Source organism: Liolophura sinensis, chromosome 2 (genome assembly GCF_032854445.1).
Source record: "Liolophura sinensis isolate JHLJ2023 chromosome 2, CUHK_Ljap_v2, whole genome shotgun sequence".
Lineage (NCBI taxonomy): Eukaryota > Metazoa > Mollusca > Polyplacophora > Chitonida > Chitonidae > Liolophura > Liolophura sinensis.
In genome coordinates this window covers 20,597,766-20,617,523 of record NC_088296.1, presented here as the reverse complement: position 1 = coordinate 20,617,523, position 19,758 = coordinate 20,597,766, and the positions used below count along the sequence as shown (strand labels likewise).

The 19,758-nt window shown below is 40.8% G+C and overlaps 1 protein-coding gene across 1 annotated transcript in view; it reads right to left on the bottom strand.

Annotated features, from left to right (window-relative positions):
* The window catches only part of LOC135462432 (CUGBP Elav-like family member 4), a 166,536-nt gene that overhangs the window by 117,270 nt on the left and 29,508 nt on the right, over positions 1-19,758 (bottom strand). The window contains exon 2 of the mRNA XM_064739658.1: positions 16,988-17,070. Coding sequence (XP_064595728.1) covers positions 16,988-17,070 — 83 coding nt within the window. The remainder of the gene's footprint in view (positions 1-16,987; positions 17,071-19,758) is intronic.

The window sequence follows — 19,758 nt, the reverse complement described above, 5'->3', positions numbered from 1 at the left end:
TTCTGAAATAATATGCACAGTTTTATGAAGCTTGCATTTTGGGTGAGACCACCAAATCATTTTCAGTATAATTTTCATAATAATTGTATACATAAGTTCCAGTGAAATAAATGCTTTAGAGATTGAAACGGTTGAAGATCTGCAGTACCATTTCGATCGCTAACATTACGTACAGAAATGAACAAAACAACGAAAGCCAAAATCATTAATAATAATACAACGAATTAACCGAGTCTCTAGAGAACAGCTATATCTCTGTTATGTTTCGCTAGTCTGAAATTAATGTTATCAGACAGAGCAAGAAAGAACAAAAAAAAAAAAACAGTGGGAACGTATACATGTAATTTGCAGTCTGTATCAGCCTGGCTTCCAGTTCGAGCAAGAGAGTTAGCAATTACAACTGGATAGACAAATCTCGCCATGCCCAGGTTAATACAAGGTCCAATGAGTCTATTAAAGTTTGAGGCAATCTTTGGGCCAATGATTTTACCCCAGCCTCAATCTGCCTGTAATCAATGTTCCAGCACTGAGAAAAACCATCAAGCTCGCTGATTGGACGAGACGATTGGGGTAACCGCGGTATCGCATGCAATGATCAGCGCTGAAGAAGGATATTTGTTTTCTACCCACGATTGAATGGGGACGGGCTGCGACCCTCGACTAGGAGGCGGAAGTGAGTGGAATATCAAGGTCAGCCTACACGCTTTGCCCCAGTAATGGAGGTGCCTGGGTTTATCGAAATTCCAGACCTGGGAAACTGAAGGAGCCCCACGTCTCTAATACCAGGAATGGACTAGGGGAAGAAATGGGGCTTTGGGGATCAATACCACAGCCCATTTCCAATCCACTTCCTTTTGGATTCCTCCCGCCTCAAGATGCTAAAGGGGACGACGGCGGAGGGTCAAGCGCCTTGGACTCGACATGGTCTTGCCAGGCATCCGTGCGCTCACAATATACCTGTCTACAAGCCCCCATGGATGGCAATCTTCCAAATGCCACTAATTTGGCCAGCCTTCGATGTATGTGTCGAAAAGGTATAGCCAATAACAGTTGATTGGAGGTCAAGTCGAGGTCTCAGCCCACCTCTCTGAAAGATTTTTACTTGATATCTGCCTGACTGATAGTGTTTCTTATTCAAGCAATTTGTTGATTACTAATTGACTACTTATTTACTTGTTTATTTACTTGAGTGGAATCTCAAACATTAATTTTATTCATATAAGAGAAATATGATGGCCAGAATTATGGTGGGAGAAAACCGAACAGAGCCCGTGGAAACTCACAACCATCATTAATTGGACACACATAACAATCTAACAAAAAAGTCTTCTGAACAGTGAACACATTGCATTCTGCATTCCACAAGTACTGTACGCATTTCACCTAAAGTTTGGTATGCAAAATGTACTTTCAGAAGAAAGTATTTTTGGTATATCTCGTAAGTTTTTCTGATAAAAAATTACTCCAACAGCAGAGCTAATCTAATCTTATTGCAGGACAATCCAAATGTAGAATGTTCCGAATGTGCCACGTTTCCATGGACGTACCATCCAATCTCTTGGTCTGATGCTTATTAAATCAGTAACACGTCTTACTATGAAATCTTATATTTCTTTATTTACTTGATTGGTGTTTTACTCCGTACTCAGGAACTCATTGTTGAGAGACTCCTGGGTCATTACACTGCGCTAGCGCGTGTAATCTTATACAGTCAATGATAATCCCACTGAATTTCATTCTGGAATATTATCTTGTTTTTTCTCACTGGTCCAATGATTTCTGAAAAAGACTTTTATTCATTTATTTGACTGATGTTTCACGACATACTCTACAATATTTCAGCTGGTGGCTAGCATTATGGTGGGAGAAAACCCTGGATCTGCCATACGAATATTAAACGTGTGTGGGTTAATGCTCACCTCAAGATTTTTTCAAAATTACAGTATACATACAAATGAAAAGTTAATGAAACTCAAAACAGGTGAAAATGATTTAGGAAAAAACGGTAAAGTAAAACCCTGTACTAAAACAACAAAACATGGCAGTGCATTTCATGGATAACCACACTGTTTATTAACAGCACTGCATGTTGGGTTTGTATGTACCACAATTTGGACATCCCCCGAATCAGGTCAGACATAACTGAAGGAATCAGTTTTGTGGCTTGAGACGTAGGCTTTTTCAGTCCAGAATTTGATGCACTGTGACAGTAATATTGAGTGAAGGGGCAATAAAAATACTGATTTTCTGCGCTAAACATTGTTATTTCCTCATAACTCTATCAAGATGATTGTATGGCGCGCAAATTCCTCACGACGTCTCAGCGATGCTTGCACGATACTCCCCGAGAACCAGGTCCCGCGACGACAACATCCAGACGGTTCGCATAAATTCACTTTTATGCCTGCACTTGGGAGGATGTAGAAAGTTGGCAGCCGAGGCTCGCAGACAAAAGCATTGATTTGGACCAATGAGATGTCAGGCAACAATTTTGTGCTGTAATTGAGGGCATTATAGATGGCCTGTCTTGGACGACTTTCCATGTATTGGTACCTCTCTGTACCCAGTGATCTCAATCAGCAAGGTTCAGTGCAGAAATTTGGGTGGCTGATCTGCAAAGGGTGACTGAGTGACTGACACGGTCATTTGACTGATACGGCCATTTGACTGATATATTTCTTTATTTAACTGCGAGTTGTTCAACATCATAATCAAGAATTTTTCTCTTGCACAACATGGAGGTGAATATTAACCACTGTACTAATAGTCCCCCAAAATCCCCACCCCACTGCTTCTTGTCAACAAGGACCCACAGATAATATTTATATATCTGATTGATGGTTTACACCATACTCAAGAAAATTTCAATTAGATGACGGCGGAAAGCATTATGGTTGCAGGGTACCTATGGCCATCCACAGGTTGCTGGCAGACCATACCATGTACCTACAGATAATACAGCAAGGGAATCTAATCATGCTAATGTATGAACTCCTTGTCCAATAGGCACTTTCAGATGCGACAGTTAGCCAAAGGCACAGTATTATAAACCTGTCTGACATTCAAGTTTCAAACATCCATTTCTAAACTCCATGACAGATATTGTAGCCCTGTTGCGTCGTTGTGGTTGCCCTTTGGCCAAAATCGCCTTATCGTGGAAAGTCTGCGCTTCAGTTAGAGACACGCCGCAAGTTACGCAGCTATAAACATCTAAGGAAGGCTCCGCACAGCGAGGGACAGAAATTGTTCTAAACATATTCTGACTGGCATTGCCATGGCAACCTGTGATTTAATGGCTCGACAGGTGACATGTCTCTCCTCTGCTGTGGACAGATTATTTCCTATGGAACGTCGGAGCTGTCTTTGCCCCTGAAATTACGAGGACGGTCTCGTCTCCTGCCATTCCTTCCGCCATGAGCAGAAGAGTTCCATCAGCGTAGTGGCACATCAGAGATGCTGGGCCATAGCTGTCAAAAGCACAAGAATAATATCGTTCTTCCAACATACGCAGCGGACAACTCTCGTGAGTCACAGGATCAAATCCAGCTTTGGAAGTTCAAGCTATACAGCTTTAGGTCAGGTTTATCAGGAACTTGACAAAGGGCTGTGGTTTTACTCCTGGCACTTTGGTTACCTCCTGGAACTTTGGTTTTCTCCGCCAAAAAACTTGACAGCCATTGCACATAAATAAAGTCTAACCTTATTAAACGTCCATTCTAATAAATAGATAAATAAATGCCAGGTGTACAGGGGATGAATGGACAAAAAAGTACTACATCCACCGACATCAAATTTCACACACCCAAAGAACTGAATTGTCACAAATGATACAAATCTTACTACTGGAGGTGAAACACTTTTCCAAGATCAATGATGACTGCTGGGCAACAGTAACTTACGGTTGGTTCCTTCGAAACCATTACAGTCATAACAGGCAAGTTGTAAACTTTACATCTGAAAACGTTCTAACAGAGAGCCTGAAAAAAGCATAAATAGTATACAATACCAGAAGGTACAATTTCATTTGATATCATCTGATTTTACCTATTCAATATCATTTATAAAAATCATTTTGAAAGACAGAATCACACTTCTAAGTAACAGGTGTATGTGTTAATGGGACCAAAGCACCTGTACCAGTAGATATTAAGTTAACAATAATATATGGGTGCACTAAAATAATATTCCACCAACTAGATGTAGTTAAATACCACATTTCTCCTAGACACCCCGACACTTACATACATGTACTGCCCGATATAAGCGGGTTTAACCTTGTACTTAACAATTTTTCAATCATGTGACGACGAAAGAAACCTTAGAGTGCATGTAATGTGCCTCCTTTGTTGAAGGACGGATTTCCACTGCTCTTTAATCTAGTGCTGCTTCAATGAGACACCTTACCGAAGGCAAGTAAACCGCCTCGCCCAAGCCATTATAATGATACGGGTCAACAGGTCGTTGCACTATTCCCTTCATGCTGAATGCCAATCGAGGAAGTTACAATTTCCTCTTTTAAGGTCTTAGGTGTGACTGGAGCCAAGATTGACCCTGGATCTACCGCTCCCGAAGCAGACTTGCCAGATACATGCCGGCCTCCTCAGGGAATTACAGGCGCATGCAGCTTGAATTTGCTGGAAGGAAACTCTGTGATTATAAGTAACAATGAGACATACAGCCCATATATCATGGCTGGAAACCCCCACCATATGTACAGAGATAGCTTAAGGTAAACATCAAAGGGATCTTCAGGTAAGGCAGACATCAAAAGGATTCAATGAAGATTCACCTGTCAAGAGAATTAGCAGATGCATTTCTAGGAGTTACCTGGAGTTAATGGGTGTACTGGTTTACCTGAGCAAATGCCTGCAGATATCTTGTTAGCGGAATCAATTTCTCCAGGTAAAAACCCAGACGCAAAGACACTTTGATCTTGTATAGGGGTAATTAGGTGGTAAGGTATAATATCGTTAAATCAATGGCTTCTTAAGAGAATGTACATGGATCAGCTTTTAAGTTTTCAAAGGTCAAGACTTTGACTGCAGGGTGTGTAAAAGTGCTGAAATTCATGTGAAAAGCATGCACATATGCAATGCTCTAGCAGCCTGATTAGTTTGCATTGGTCACTTTCGTAGTCATAAACAGCAACAAAACCAAGATATCTCAAGCTAGGTAAGTTCCTCTGCGACAATATATACCACATAGAAAGCAGAAAACATGAAACCAAACTTTGACGTAGATGTGCTTAAAGGGACATAAGAGATGCTGAATGCTGATTGGCTGAGCATGTGAGGCAGGGTTAATTGGATTATTAAATTACTGAGATGTCCTCTTAGTGTGTATATTGTGTATACTTGGTGTTTAACACAGTACTGAAAGGAGAAGAAAATTTAAATATCAATCAAATACCATTGAAAAGAGTATGCATTTCCTCGCAGGTGCACGCCATAGAAGAAAATTCTAATATGTACCTCAAGGAGATAAATTATAAATAAAGTCCGCACCAACATCCGCTGAGGGTGACTCCATTTTGCCTAAGAACTAGTCCTGAAGTCTTCTGTGTTAGGAGGAGAAATGCCATTGGAAACCACCGAAGTGCAGTTCATACATTTCCGGTAGAGCTCTTTTTCCCAGAAGATAGCAAACAGTACAGTTCGTTTTCCGCTTGATAGGGAAACCTGAATGTTGGACGTAGGTTTCGAGTTTACACAAACAAGCGGGCAGTTATAACGACTGTCACTGGCTGAGAGACAACACACACTCAGCATAAATTACAGGGTGCTAAAGATGGAGGACACGGTGGACTCAGCGATTTATGCCAGCTTTGCCGTATTCAGGCTTTATGTGTATGGCGAGGAAAACTGGCAAATTTATGCAGCAGGCACCAAAAGATAGAAAAAAAATGTGCTCTTTTTAGCCTATAGTGTCATGTTTTAAGGTTTTTGTTTCACAAGGAGGAGTCATTAGGTGTGCGCACACATATATTGTGTCTTCTTGTGGCAGAGTCTATGCATCAACATGCCTGCCAGTCATGATTCCTTTGCTCTAAACTTTCAGTGCTGAATGCCAAGAAAGGCAGCAGCCAGTACCATTTTTTAAAGTCTCTGGTACGTCCCGACCCTGGTTTGACCTGGAGGTATCCCGACTTCAAGGTGGACTAGATGTCCTTTAATGATGTCAACAATAAAACAATGGTTATCAAGACACATTAGGCACTTGTTAAACTATTCAATGTACGTGCTAAAAGACAGGGTCTTTGCTCTTAAGTCCAATTTGTGATTAACCTGGCTAATATTGCACAGATGGTGCTGGTATGACCCAATCAGGCAGTGTTAGAGTGAGATAATCAAATGAGTATAGACTCTTAGGTTGCATGGTTTTAAGATACAGGCAAGCGGTAGCAAACTGAACTCAAGGAAGCCAGAGTTAACAAAGATGCCCACAGTCAAAATTCTCTTTGCTATTAAATTTAATCTGTGATTATGAACCTCTCTAATATTACACAGCCATTACATCCTGCAGGGCTGGGAAATAAAGCCAGGTATTATCCTCACTGTCATTCGGGTAGACACAAAAGCCCCTGACAGGGCATCAAAAAGGTATGCAATTTTGTTCCCAGCGTGTAAGTATCAAAGTCTGGCATTATCGTAGTTAAGAGAAAAGCCCAGGTAAGTCGCGCAGATTAGCCGGCCAGATTACCCCGCTGACAAGCTACCTGCAGCCAGGTAATAACCCATTAGGGATTTACCTGGCTCAAGAAGCCATCGAACCAGGTGAGTGACAGGTAATAACAGAAAAGAATGGGCAATGGCAGGAAAGACGATGGGAGTCTGCGGGCAGATATTCGACAGGGTATTGAACATCAACCTACAGGATCTATACCCACAACAAAAGAGAAAGGACTGGGTGGGGTGGGAAGAGAAGGGATTCTTTAGAACTCACTTTTTGCAGCATCATTAGGCCATATTCATTTGATTTTGTGTTTGTTGTCCCCAACACAGAGTGCTGGAAAACGCAGCACAAAAAGAACATTGCACCACACCTCGATGTTGGTGCAGCTGAGTGCTCCATGAAATCAATGGTAATTCTGCAGCGTTACATTTGTTCATTTTTTTTATGCTTTATAATTTTTTTTGTGCACTAGACGTTACCTTTGTTTGTCGATCTCCAAATTGTTTTCGTCAAAAAGCAATAATCCCTCTGAATGTACTATTTACTTATTTTACTTCACTGGTGCATGAATCCTTCATTTATATGGCATAAGGAAATCCGGCCGACCCGGGGGTGGGAGGGGGGGGGGTGGGGACCTATGACCATCTGCACGTTGCTGCAGACCATTCCCGTATGACATCATTATGCTGCTCTAGCACGCGCTAATTTCCAAACCTTCAATCTAAGAAGGCAAGTGACTAGAGACACAAAATCAACTGAATGCAGCCTTAGGACACACTTATTGGTTTGCATTTGATGTATTTATTTGATTGGCATTTAAAACAGTACTCAAGAATTTTTCACTCATAATGTCCATTAATGGAGGAGACAGAAAAGTGCCTGGAGCAAACCACTGGCCTGTGGGGAAAAACTGTTAAACTTCCTACACATGCAGTCTGAGTCATTATGGTGGATTGCAAGTGATCTCTGACTCAAAAATTTACATAAACAACCCTACATACAGTGTCAACCTCTAATTTCCACCAAGGCCGGAGAGCAAACAAATTAGTGGAATCTTTAAAATTTACTTTCCTATGCTGGGGTTGAATGAATGAATAAATGTTTGGAGTTTAATGTTGCACTTAATAATTTTTCAGTCATATGATGATGAGAAGTCATTAGATGTGTGCACATTTAATGTGTTTTCTTGTGGCAGGGTGAGTCCATGACGTAAAAGTGCTGCCGCCACTGAAGTATCAGGCCGCAGACAACAGACATGACACCCCACCCAGTCACGTTATACTGACACTGGGCCAACTAGTCATGTCTTCTTGCTCTAACCTCTCAGTGCTGAGTGCTGAATGCCAAATGATGCAGCAATATAAACCATTTTTTAAACTCTTTGGTATGATCCGACCCAGGTTTGATCTTAGGTCTTCGGACAAAATGAGCAGATGCTCTAACAATTAGGCCACCGCAGCAGCTGCTGGGATTACGACAACCCCCAATTTGTCCCAGTAATTGAAAGACATGCACATATATTCTCGATCCCCTCTGTTGGTTTGTAGTTATTTATTTATACATGTATCACAGAGCAACGATTGTTGCTCAAGTACATGCAATTTAAGACTTGAAGATAATTTGGCTTCTAGTCTATCATTATTTTCTAACACACAGGACAGGCCTGTAAATAACTCTTTGTGACAAGGTTGATGAATTTCAAAACCCAGCCAATCCAAGTAGTGTTTTAAAGATTACCTATGTACTTATCTTATTTACATGTCAAGTCTGTCATACATCACTTAGTTTGTATATAGCAAGATGGCTCTTGATGCCTTGTCTATGACAAGATGGCTCTTGATGCCTTGTATATGGCAAGATGGGTTTGATGCCTTGTATATGGCAGGATGGGTTTTGACGCCTTGTATATGACAAGATGGGTTTTGATGCCTTGTATATATGGCAAGATGGGTTTTGATGCCTTGTATATGACAAGGTGGGTGTTGATGCCTTGTATATGACAAGATGGGTTTTGATGCCTTGTACATGACAAGATGGGTTTTGATGCCTTGTATATGGCAGGATGGGTTTTGATGCCTTGTATATCACAAGATGGGTTTTGATGCCTTGTATATGACAAGATGGGTTTTGATGCCTTGTATATGGCAAGATGTGTTTTGATGCCTTGTATATTACAGGATGGGTTTTGATGCCTTGTATATGACAAGATGGGTTTTGACGCCTTGTATATGGTAAGATGGGTTTTGATGCCTTGTATATGACAAGATGGGTTTTGATGCCTTGTATATGACAAGATGGGTTTTGATGCCTTGTATATGGTAAGATGGGTTTTGATGCCTTGTATATGACAAGATGGGTTTTGATGCCTTGTATATGACAAGATGGGTTTTGATGCCTTGTATATGACAAGATGGGTTTTGATGCCTTGTATATGGCAGGATGGGTTTTGACGCCTTGCACATGTTGTACATGGCAAGATGGATTTTGATACCTTGTATGTGTAAATTAACTCATTCAATTTGAGTGTCTAATAAAAAATAACATATCTCAGGTGGTATACGTGTTTAGCTTTTATCCTCAGAAATAAAGCTTGGCATTATCCAAATTATGATTTGAGCACGAAAAGTGTATTACATGACTAACACAAAGCCCTGAGTAAAACTGCAATTTTTCAATATGCATCAGAATGTGGTTAAATTTTATTGTCAGTTCCTTTTAAAGACATGATTAACACATATAGATCAGGTACAAGCTGGTGTAGAGGATTCATGCTATTGCAATATTGTATATATACAATATTGTATATATACAATATTGCAACAATATTGCAAAATGCACAACATAAACAACATAACATCAGTTTATTTAAATTGCAATATTAACGAATTGTTGAAATCTACATTCTGTGTGTAAACTATTCACCTATATTTGAACAAACTGCACGGTTGACAAACATTAGAATTATATCTGCAATGGTTTATTGCTGACGTTGTGGGGAAAAGCAACGGTGCAGCATACGCAGAACATTCGTTGTTGTTGTAAAATGTTTATGTGTACTCACGCTTGTTTATCACGTCCTAGAAAAACCAAAGGCAATTCTACTATCCCGCGCACATCATCAACAGACAGCCTACCTTGATATGGGGTGTCCCGGTGTAAAGCTCGACTGGATTCATGTCACGACCTGGTGGAATTACTTTTAAAATTTCTGCAATCTTTTGACAACGTAAAATAAACTTCAGCAGTCGATCAAGCTACCTGTGAAATCTGAACTAAATTCTGACAGTAAACTTTTTGCAAGGCCACTCTAATCCATAAAGGAATTACTTAATTGCTGCGTTCAGGTTTCTTTTCATTTTTATCGTCTAGAATGTCTGTCTTTTGCAACAAGTACGATTGTGAACCAGCTGCATTTTTACCCGAAAAAAACGTATGAGAAGTCTCGCTTTTAGCTGCTTGATTTGTTTTTATCCATTTGACAGGCATGAACGTGTCACATTTAAAATCCAAATCTGAGAAATGCATAGGCGGACTTCTGAATTTTGACTATGTACACAGCGTCAATGCTAAGATGAGTTATCTAAAAATAATAAAATTAAAAAAAATATATAAGATATACAAACAAACACAAATGAAAGGCGAATAAATAAAGAGATAGATTTTAACAATGAATACATATCCAGCAAACAAATGACGTCAGCAGGAACTCTACAGACTGTAGGCCTACACTCCAAAAGAGAAAGGTTTAAACCACCCAAAGAGAGTTTCCCTAAGTGTATTAGTCAACTTGGACACAGAATGGGATTTGAGTCTTTTCACTGCCAAAGTAAGATCTTACAGAAAAGCGATTTCTCAGTAAACACATCAGCATTTCTCTCGCGATTTATGTTTCTCATGGAACAAATTTCAGCTCGTCTCAATCATTGGCGGTCGGAGACAGAATTTGTACAATTTCGACCAATTTTTCACAATTCTCATGCTTTTAAGGATTTACCAGTGATGACACCTACCTGGAACTGATAGCTGAAATGACTATGAGAGTGCGAACAGACACATTATTTGGCAGACAGTATTAGTATATTGAGGACAACATCGGGTGTGCAGAGGTGTTCAAACTTATGGAATGAGGGAGGGCTGACATATACGTAATCACTGCCCCACAGAGCTAAAAAAAATACACCCTGCGTCTGTCTCACAATTTCTCGGTAAAACTATCTGCGTTTGTTTCAGCATTCCTCAGAAGAAAAAAAACAGCTGTTCTTGCCTCATGATTACCCTAAAAAGCACACGCGTTTGTCTCACAATTTCTCTATAAAACTATTATGTGTTTGTCCAAATTCAAGAAACCCGTCAGTTTTGTCTCTCAAGGAAAAATCCATTTTTTCACCCACTATTTCCAAGAAAACACATCAGAACTAAAGTGAACAATTACTCTATGTAGAAGTCAGATGCATGGCATCTGGATTATAGCTACAGAAACTGTCAGCATCGTTGATTTCTTTCGAAAACACCCAGATTTCTCGGATATATGAAGTCCAAGAAATACCAGTACTGCTTGATATGTAAAAGTGTACTTTCAAAAGCAAATGCATAAACTGATGCTAGCACTTATTTTTTTGTGTGATAAGACTCTTAAACGCCACTCTATCAATCAAAATCAAACCAAAAATAATGAACTTTAAGTGAAATAGTTTCCCCCGGACAGTGCCCGCTTTCCTCCCATCATAATGCAGGCCGCCGTCGTATAAGTGAAATATTCTTGAGCACGGTGGAAAACACCAATTACATAAATAAATAGTGAGTAAGTGAGCGCTTTAATGTCGTACTTAACAATTTTTCAGTCATATGATGACGAAGAAATCATTAGAGTGCATGTAATGTGACGCTTTACCGAAGGCAAGTAAACCACCTCGCCCGAGTCATTATACTGATACGGGTCAACCAGTTGTTTCACTATCCCCTTTATGCATACATAAATAAATTTAGGTGAAATACAGTATTACCTTAAATACCTCAAAGAATCAAGCCCTAATTCTTCAAGATTTTCAACCGCCTCTGTAACCAATATTTTGAAACATTCTGGGAAAACTTTGGAGTGAAGAGAAATGATTTGCACAGTTTTATGAAACGTGCATCTTTGATGACAAAACCTAGTCATTAATAGTCTCATTTTCGCTATAATTTATGTATAAATTCCACTAAAAATGTTTTAGTGGTTGAAAGGGGTTGAAGATTTATAGTGCATAATTTTAGACATATGAGACAAGTGTTTCGGTTTTTAGATTGTATATACATGTAGTGAAAACGATGTTGACATCTTCGTTGTCTCCAGAAAGAAGATGAAGACTGTTCTGTCCGTGTATGTTTATACCTAGTCATCTGTGAATTGCAAGATTATGACTCAGAATTTCGATTATATTTTGCCTCCTCTCACTAGCGTGCTTTGAGTAATTTGATGTTTTCCTAAGCAAGTCACGGTTAACTGGCAGACAAGTTTTGAACTGGATTTTGGCCAAAAACATGTCGTGCATGATCTATATTTCGGACACTCCTCTGCCTAAGGTATTGTCTATTGGCAATATGATTTTATGGTGGGTTACACAATTAGTTACAAATCGCAACAGTAACTGGCTTTAAATTATAGCCTATGAGTGCTTGTACAGCAACAAAAAAAAATGGGAAACTCAATAAAAATTAAATAACATAACGTAAGAAGTCAAGCACTTGGGTTATTCGTCAAGTCGGAAACGTTTCATTGAGGCGATCCGTCTTTCCTAGACTTGACCTGATCCAGATTTTACCATGACCCAGCAGTCCCCGTCACACGCTCTTTCTATCAGATCAATTAAAGACAGGACTGTGTCTTTTATCGATTAGTCCTGCCTGGTCGTATTGATTGATGCTTTGGATAAGACGAGACCCGCCCACGTGAAGCAAGAGGAACGGATTAATCTTTAGCAAGATACTCCAGACTCTAGGGACCATTTATATAGCAGTCAAACAGACGCACAGTCTCTTGGAATTTTCCATGCAGCTTGCCTTTTGGCCGACAAGGTCCAATGCAAGCATGACATTTTTTCTGGCTAGGACCTCAACCCTGATTCATGTCGATTTCGTCTCCATATTTAAATTAATATTGCCGGCTAAAAATGGTATACAGTGTGTTTATATATATCAAGCTGGAATGTCAATTCTGGCGACAGTTATTAGAATCTACATATTAAAGGCTAAGGGATTTCAAGTTCAGAGTATACCACCGACCTAAGGCAACCGTGCAAGATTTTATGTTTAAACGGGCTAAACGACACTAAAAATCCGGAAATGCAATAAAAAAAAAATCAAAATCAACCTTTTTATTCCCCCCTCCCCCAACCTTTATCTCATCAGGTAAATAAGTCTTCAACAGGAAACATTGATGGGATTGTCCACATTTCCCAAAAATTAGACGCTTTCTAAGTTTTATTTCATACCCTCCTCCAACGTTGTAAAAGAAACACTTTTTCTACCAGCAACCTGCGGATGGATTTCCTCCGGGCTCTGCCTGGTTTTCTCCCTCCATAATACAGGCCGCCGTCATTTAGGGAAATATTTTCATGCGTTGTTAAACCAATGTGAATTCCACTTTGGTGGGACGCACGCGATCTCCAGCAAACTTCATATAAGACGACCCAAAAGCCCCAACATACATCTATCAGCGTCGAGGCCCAGTTTATTGCCACTATAATATGTACAGAAGACACATTGCAGACATGTAGCTGAGGGCTGCTAATTCAAACAGAAATCGATAGGCTTAATTGATGTGTGAATAAGGAATGTACGGTAAGTCTAAAACAGTGCGCTGTTATGTGCCTTCTTCTGTACCTCTGTCAAATCTCCATTCCAAAACCAAATACCACCCAAAAAAGTAGACGAATCTCGATTAAGCCGTTCGCCTTTCAAGCCTAAACCATCCGAACTTTGAAATGCAAATTACCATGAGTGAAACTTCATTCGGGTTGTTTATTCTACACTAGAAAAGATGTGCGTAACAGTTGTGAAAGACACAGTCAAAACACAAGAAGTTTCACGCTATTAGAAAGGCATACAATTTCTTCTTCAGAACTGCAAACCAACGGGATTTCAAATCACCGAAACTTCCAAAGTATAAATTTAAATTTGAATTTATATGAACCACGGGATTGGGCAGGCGCCTGTGTGTCGAACCCAGTCTCTAAATCTCGAACTGTGCGCTTTTTTACAGCATAAATGCAATGAATTTATAATATCGGAGTTTTGTGCGTAACCCCGGTGGCACGTAGCCTGGCCCTCCACGCCATCAAAGCCATGCAAATTAATATGTGTTCGATGAATTGGAGAAAAATCTAAATTTCACATGGAAATGGGTTTTAGGGGAAAACAATTTCCATTGACATTATTTTTTGTTCAGCATCAGACAATTTATTTATGGTCAAATTATAGCAATACCTCTATGCATGCTCATCTAAAATTCCAACATTCTGTGGAAACTGGCGGTCATAGCGGTTACACTTGGGACCTATTTGCCTCTCTTCTGCATGATGTCAAGTCGAAATTACAACTGTAAAAACTGACTGTTGTTTTTGGCAATCTTCATCGCACGTTTTCCTTTTACATGTATATGGTATTCATGGCTTTAAACGATACACAAGTAAATTTCCTTTGCTTCTTGTACCGGTACAATAAGTTACAACTTTACAAGCTCTGCGTTTTATGCACTCTGGGTTTTATTAAACTATAACTGCCACAAAGCGATGAATACTTCTGAATACGAATCAGACAATGAATTTCTGAACAACAGTTAGACCTGCGCCATTTTTTCGACTGCACTTTTGTTGCTGCTTAACGCTATACTCAAGAATATTTCACTTATACGATGACCGTACGGCGTGTAAGTGAAATATTCTTTAGTACGGCGTAAAACACCAAATCAAATAAATAACTCAGTTATGCGATAGTGGTCAGTTTTATGGATCCATAGAGAGAATCGGAGCGTCTGATGTAAACGAATGTTACCCAAGCGCCGTAAACAGTTTATTGTCACAAAGTTTTGTCATAAAAGCATGTAAATAGCAAAGCAAATAAATTTATTTATTTGATTGGTACTTTACGCCGTACTCAAGAATATTTCACTTATACGACGGCGGCCAGCATTACGATGGGAGGAAACCGAGCAGAGCCCGGAGGAAACCCACTCCCCGGTCATACATGGGATGGCCTTCCAGCAACGTGCGGATGGTCGTGGGTTTCCTCCGGCCTCTGCTCGGTTTACTCCCATAATAATGCTGTGACTTGAACTCAGAGCGACCGCATTGAGAGACACTTGGGTCATTACGCTGCGCTAGCGCGCTAACCAACTGAGCCACGGGAGGCCCCCCAGTTACCAAAACAGTTTTCTCTGACGCATTTCTCAAATGGACACAGACCCCCATTACAACTTCCGGTTTTCCGGACGAATGTAATTCTGTGTATTTTAGGGTGTAAGTTTTTTTTTTGCTGCCAGCCTGCCGTTTTTGGTGTACAGGTGCATGCTTGGTATCAAAATGATGGAAATTGTCTAAGCTTTGGGCAGGTATGAGTTTTAATGATGAAAGTTTGAAATTCTGGGCGAGAGGGCACAAGGAGACAGGTGGTGATTAGGCTGCGAGTGACGTCCCCTTCGCGCTGCTAGACACATCTCCCAGCTGCCGGCATAGAAAGGTCTAGATTTTGACGGTCAACCTATGTCAAGATTTTAATAGCTTCTTTCTCACAGACTGGGCCAGGTATGCAGCAAAGCTTATTGGCCACGGGTTTGGGACTGAGCTACAGCACTAAACGTTAACATTGTCGCTTATGGAAAACTAATGGGGGTCTGTGGCCAAATGGTAGAATTGGGACTGAAAGTGCATGCGCACACCAATTCAGGCTTAAGCGGAAGTAACCAGGCCCTAAATCTGGGAAAATGAAACATTAGTACTTTCACTTAAATCGGACTTTGTCTAGCAGAAAAATCACAATCCACCTTTAATCAGACTCGTCTGGGCAAAAGGAATCAAAGATATAAGTAGCTTTGCTATGGTTTCAAAATGGGTATACATGAAAGCTCCTTTAATTCTTCGTCTGCGAAGGTCAAAGCGGCAACGATGCTGGACCGTTTGTAAATGGTCTCTGGACAATCTTCAACAGATGCATCCCAGCTGAGATCAACATCCGGGCACTTGTCGGGTCTCGCTGCTGTCGCGCTTGGCTGCATTGCCTCCAGCGCAAACATTTGTTTGCAAATTGATTTAAGAGGTTTAGTTGCGAAGCCCGATTCCTGAAGGCATATATCTCATCCTATGTAGCGGAAATTATCGAGTGAAGTCCCCCATTATCTGACAGGCTTTAGTGTGCGGGGATATAACAGACGTCTGTATACAGTGGAGGTTATAGACAGATGTCTGAATAGATACAGCTCAATACAATAGTCAGTAGCATACAGACTCGGCCTAAATACCCATAATGGCGGTCACTCAAGGGCGTGGTCGTCACACGCACAGAGCTAGCTATGATTCACATTACTAGCCACATTTTCGTATCTATATCGAGTTGTCCAGACAGACAGTACCTGAAGCCAGCAATGATGAATGGGAAAATGTTCCCGGAAATCAAAGTGGAACAAATAACATCAGTATATGTTCCGGGGACAAAACAAAAAAGATGGGAAATGTCAAATTTGGAGACAGGATCGGGTTTGTGTGATATCGATCACATGGATCATGGCGGATATTGGAAGTCCGCATTGTAAAGCGCACTTTTTTCCATGACTACGTGGCCGTGCACTCACGCTTAATTGTCCATCGTGATGTTTTCATTCATGAAGGCTTTCAATAACGGCTCAATAACGTTGTTGTCAGGTACAACATCACTATATATGTATTTGTACAAACAAACTGACAAATTTGTTTCTCTTGATGTCTTAATATGGGGAATGATAAATCTAATTTCAACACGTCATATTATCATACCGGTATAGAGCATAAAATAAGGCAGTAATAAAGGTGAATTGCCATGAAAAAGCATTAAAAAGATTGTACGTCAACTGTCTGTTAGAAACCTGCGTTGTAACTTAATTTTCCAATACGTTAAATATTATTAACCTGAAAAAAAAGCACATCGCTTCAAATCTCCGCAAAAATCTGCATAAATTATAACAGTATCGAGTCGAAAATACACACAGACGCTTGTAAGTTTACCCCCATGTGAAGGAAGGCGAATCGTCTGTGGAGGGCGACGCTGTGTAAAAATGAAACTGAAAGCGAAAATGTAATAGACTTACCCCAGGTAACGTTTTCTGTTCATGGAGTGCTTGCTGGGCTTTGACCGCGCTATCACGATTACAGTAAGTCAGGAATGCACAGCCTGTAACAGAAACAAAAACAATAAGAATGCAAACTTCAATTGTAATATTTTGTTTCAATCCTATGTATAGAAGGTATGTATGTAAGCTGAAGTTTTTTCCGTCCTGCTTAACAATTTTTCAGTCACATGACCACGCAGAGTCATTAGGTGTGTACACGTATACTGTGTCTTCTTGTGGCAGGGCGAGTCCAAAGTGCTGCCGCCATTGAAGTATCATGCCGAAGATACCAGACATGGCACCCCAGTCACATTATACTGTCGCCGTCCCAACGAGTCCTGTTTCCTTGCAAGACAGCAGCCAGTATCACTTTTAAAGTCTTTGGTATGATCCGGCCTGCCTTTGATCCCCGTCTTCAGTGTTGAACGCCAAGCGAGGTAGCCTCAAAGCCAAAGTAGGCTTTGAAAGTTTTTTTTTACATGACCACACCCGGGTTTGATCCAAAGGTCTTACGACTTAAAAGGCGACGCTGTGACCATTAGGCCACTGAAGCCACCACCTGTATACATAGATGATATTTGATCCATGGTCATAGGCGCAGAAGTAAATATAAGAGTGACTAATGTGCATGACCTGAATTCAATTGTTTTCATTACGCTTTTACATTATATTATATATCACTCTCCAAATCCCATCAGAATGTTGATCATTAATTTGTGTGGGCTGTGGAACACCGAACATTTTACTCTTCGATTTTCGGTATTCAGTCGCCATCACGAGAAAAAGAGGCACGAACTTATGTTCTTCTGTATGTGTTCAAGTTTTCTGATTCTTCATTTTCCCCTCTTTCTGTATAAATATTTATAACTGAACTATATGTCTGAAATAAACTGCTTATTAATAATTTGGAGCAATATGTCTGCAGTTCCTTGTTTGCAGATATGTATGTATGTTTCGGGTTTTATAGAAACAATATCTCATTCATATGAAGTGTTAGTATCTATTATACTGTATCTTCTTATCGCAGGGCGAGTTCATACCGCCAAAATGCAGCCGTCACTGAGGTATCATGTCAAGGCACCAGACAGGACACCCAACTAAATAAAATTATACTGACACCGGACCAACCAGTCATGTTTCCCACCGGCCCCGATAGCACAGTTGCATGGTAAAGCGTCAGCTTTGGGTCACGGCAAACCCAGGGTCAATCCTGGGTCGGGTCACCTAAGACGTTAAAAGAGGAAGCTGTAACTTTCTCGCTTCCTTGGCCTTTATCATTAAGGGGATAGTGCAACGGTTGACCCGTAACAGTATAATGGCTCGGGCGGGCAGCTTACTTGCCTTTGGTAAGTCGTCTCAGTGAAGCAGTACTAGACAAAAGAGCGGTGGAAATTCGTCCTGCAACGAGGAGGCACATTACATGCACTCTAAGGACTCCTTCGTGAGTGAGTGAGTGAGTGAGTGCTTGGCGTTTAACGTCGTACCCAACAATTTTTCAGTCATATGACGACGAAGGAATCCTTAGGGTGCATGTACGTGTAATGTGCCTCCTTGTTACAGGACGGATTTCCACCGCTCTTTTATTTAGTGCTGCTTTACTGAGACGACTTACCGAAGGCAAGTAAGCAGCCCCGCCCGAGCCATTATACTGATACGGGTCAACCAGTCGTCGCACTATCCCCTCCCTGCTGAACGTCAAGCGAGGAAGCTACAACTTCCTCTTTTAAAGTCTTAGGTGTGACTCGATCAAGGATTGATCCTGGATCTACCGGTTCCGAGACTCCTTCTTTGTCATAAGACTCACTCAGTCACGTTTTCTTGCTTTACCTCTCATTACTGAACGCCAAGCGAATCGACAAGTACGATTTCTAAAGTGTTTGGTATGACCCGACCTGGATTTGATCCCAGGTCTCAGATCTCCCGACTTTGAGACGGACATTTGATTGATTTTTTGGCAGGCTAACTGATAACAAAGCAGGTATACTTTCAACATTCCGAAGTTACACGAGGATTAAATGGCGTGTTTCCCTCTACCTCCGTAGGGCTGTGATTACGTATACTATCACAGCCCTGTCTTCTTCCATAAGCTTACCTTGAACACCTCTGTACCTCCCTTGCTGGCTTCAGAACACTACTGCTGGGCACCAAATAAGTTGTCTGCATTCAAACATGGTGGTTGGAGTTGGAATTTATCCAATCTCCACTATAGTTTCATGCTCGTGTGGGTTTACTGGTGATGACACGTGGGAACACCCACCTGGAATTGATAGCTGAGACGACTGTGACTACGGATAGACAAATTATTTGGTGCCCAGCACTAGTATACTAAAGCCAACAAGGGAAACACAGAGGTGTTCAAGGCAAGCTTATGGATCAAGACAAAGGTGTCATAGTATACGTAATCACAGCCCTACAGAGGTAGTTTCCCTCGAACTTTGAGGATTTATAAACTCCACTCAACGACTGAATGGTGGAATCGATGGCGACTGAAGTGGTCTCCATAATTCATGAAGTTTACTACTGCATGTATGAACTCGACGCCAGAGTCGCGACTAAATACAGTCAAGTGCTCGGATCACGTGATCTTTTCAGCCGACGAGAGAGTCGACCTTGTCCGCCATTGTCACAGGTAACGTCGACAACTTCACGTAATCGGTCGCCAATCGGTAGAAATCTCAACAGAGTGAAGTGTGTCATATATAAGGTGATGGGCTAGAGTATAGCTGTGTGAACAAAACAACACTCCATCG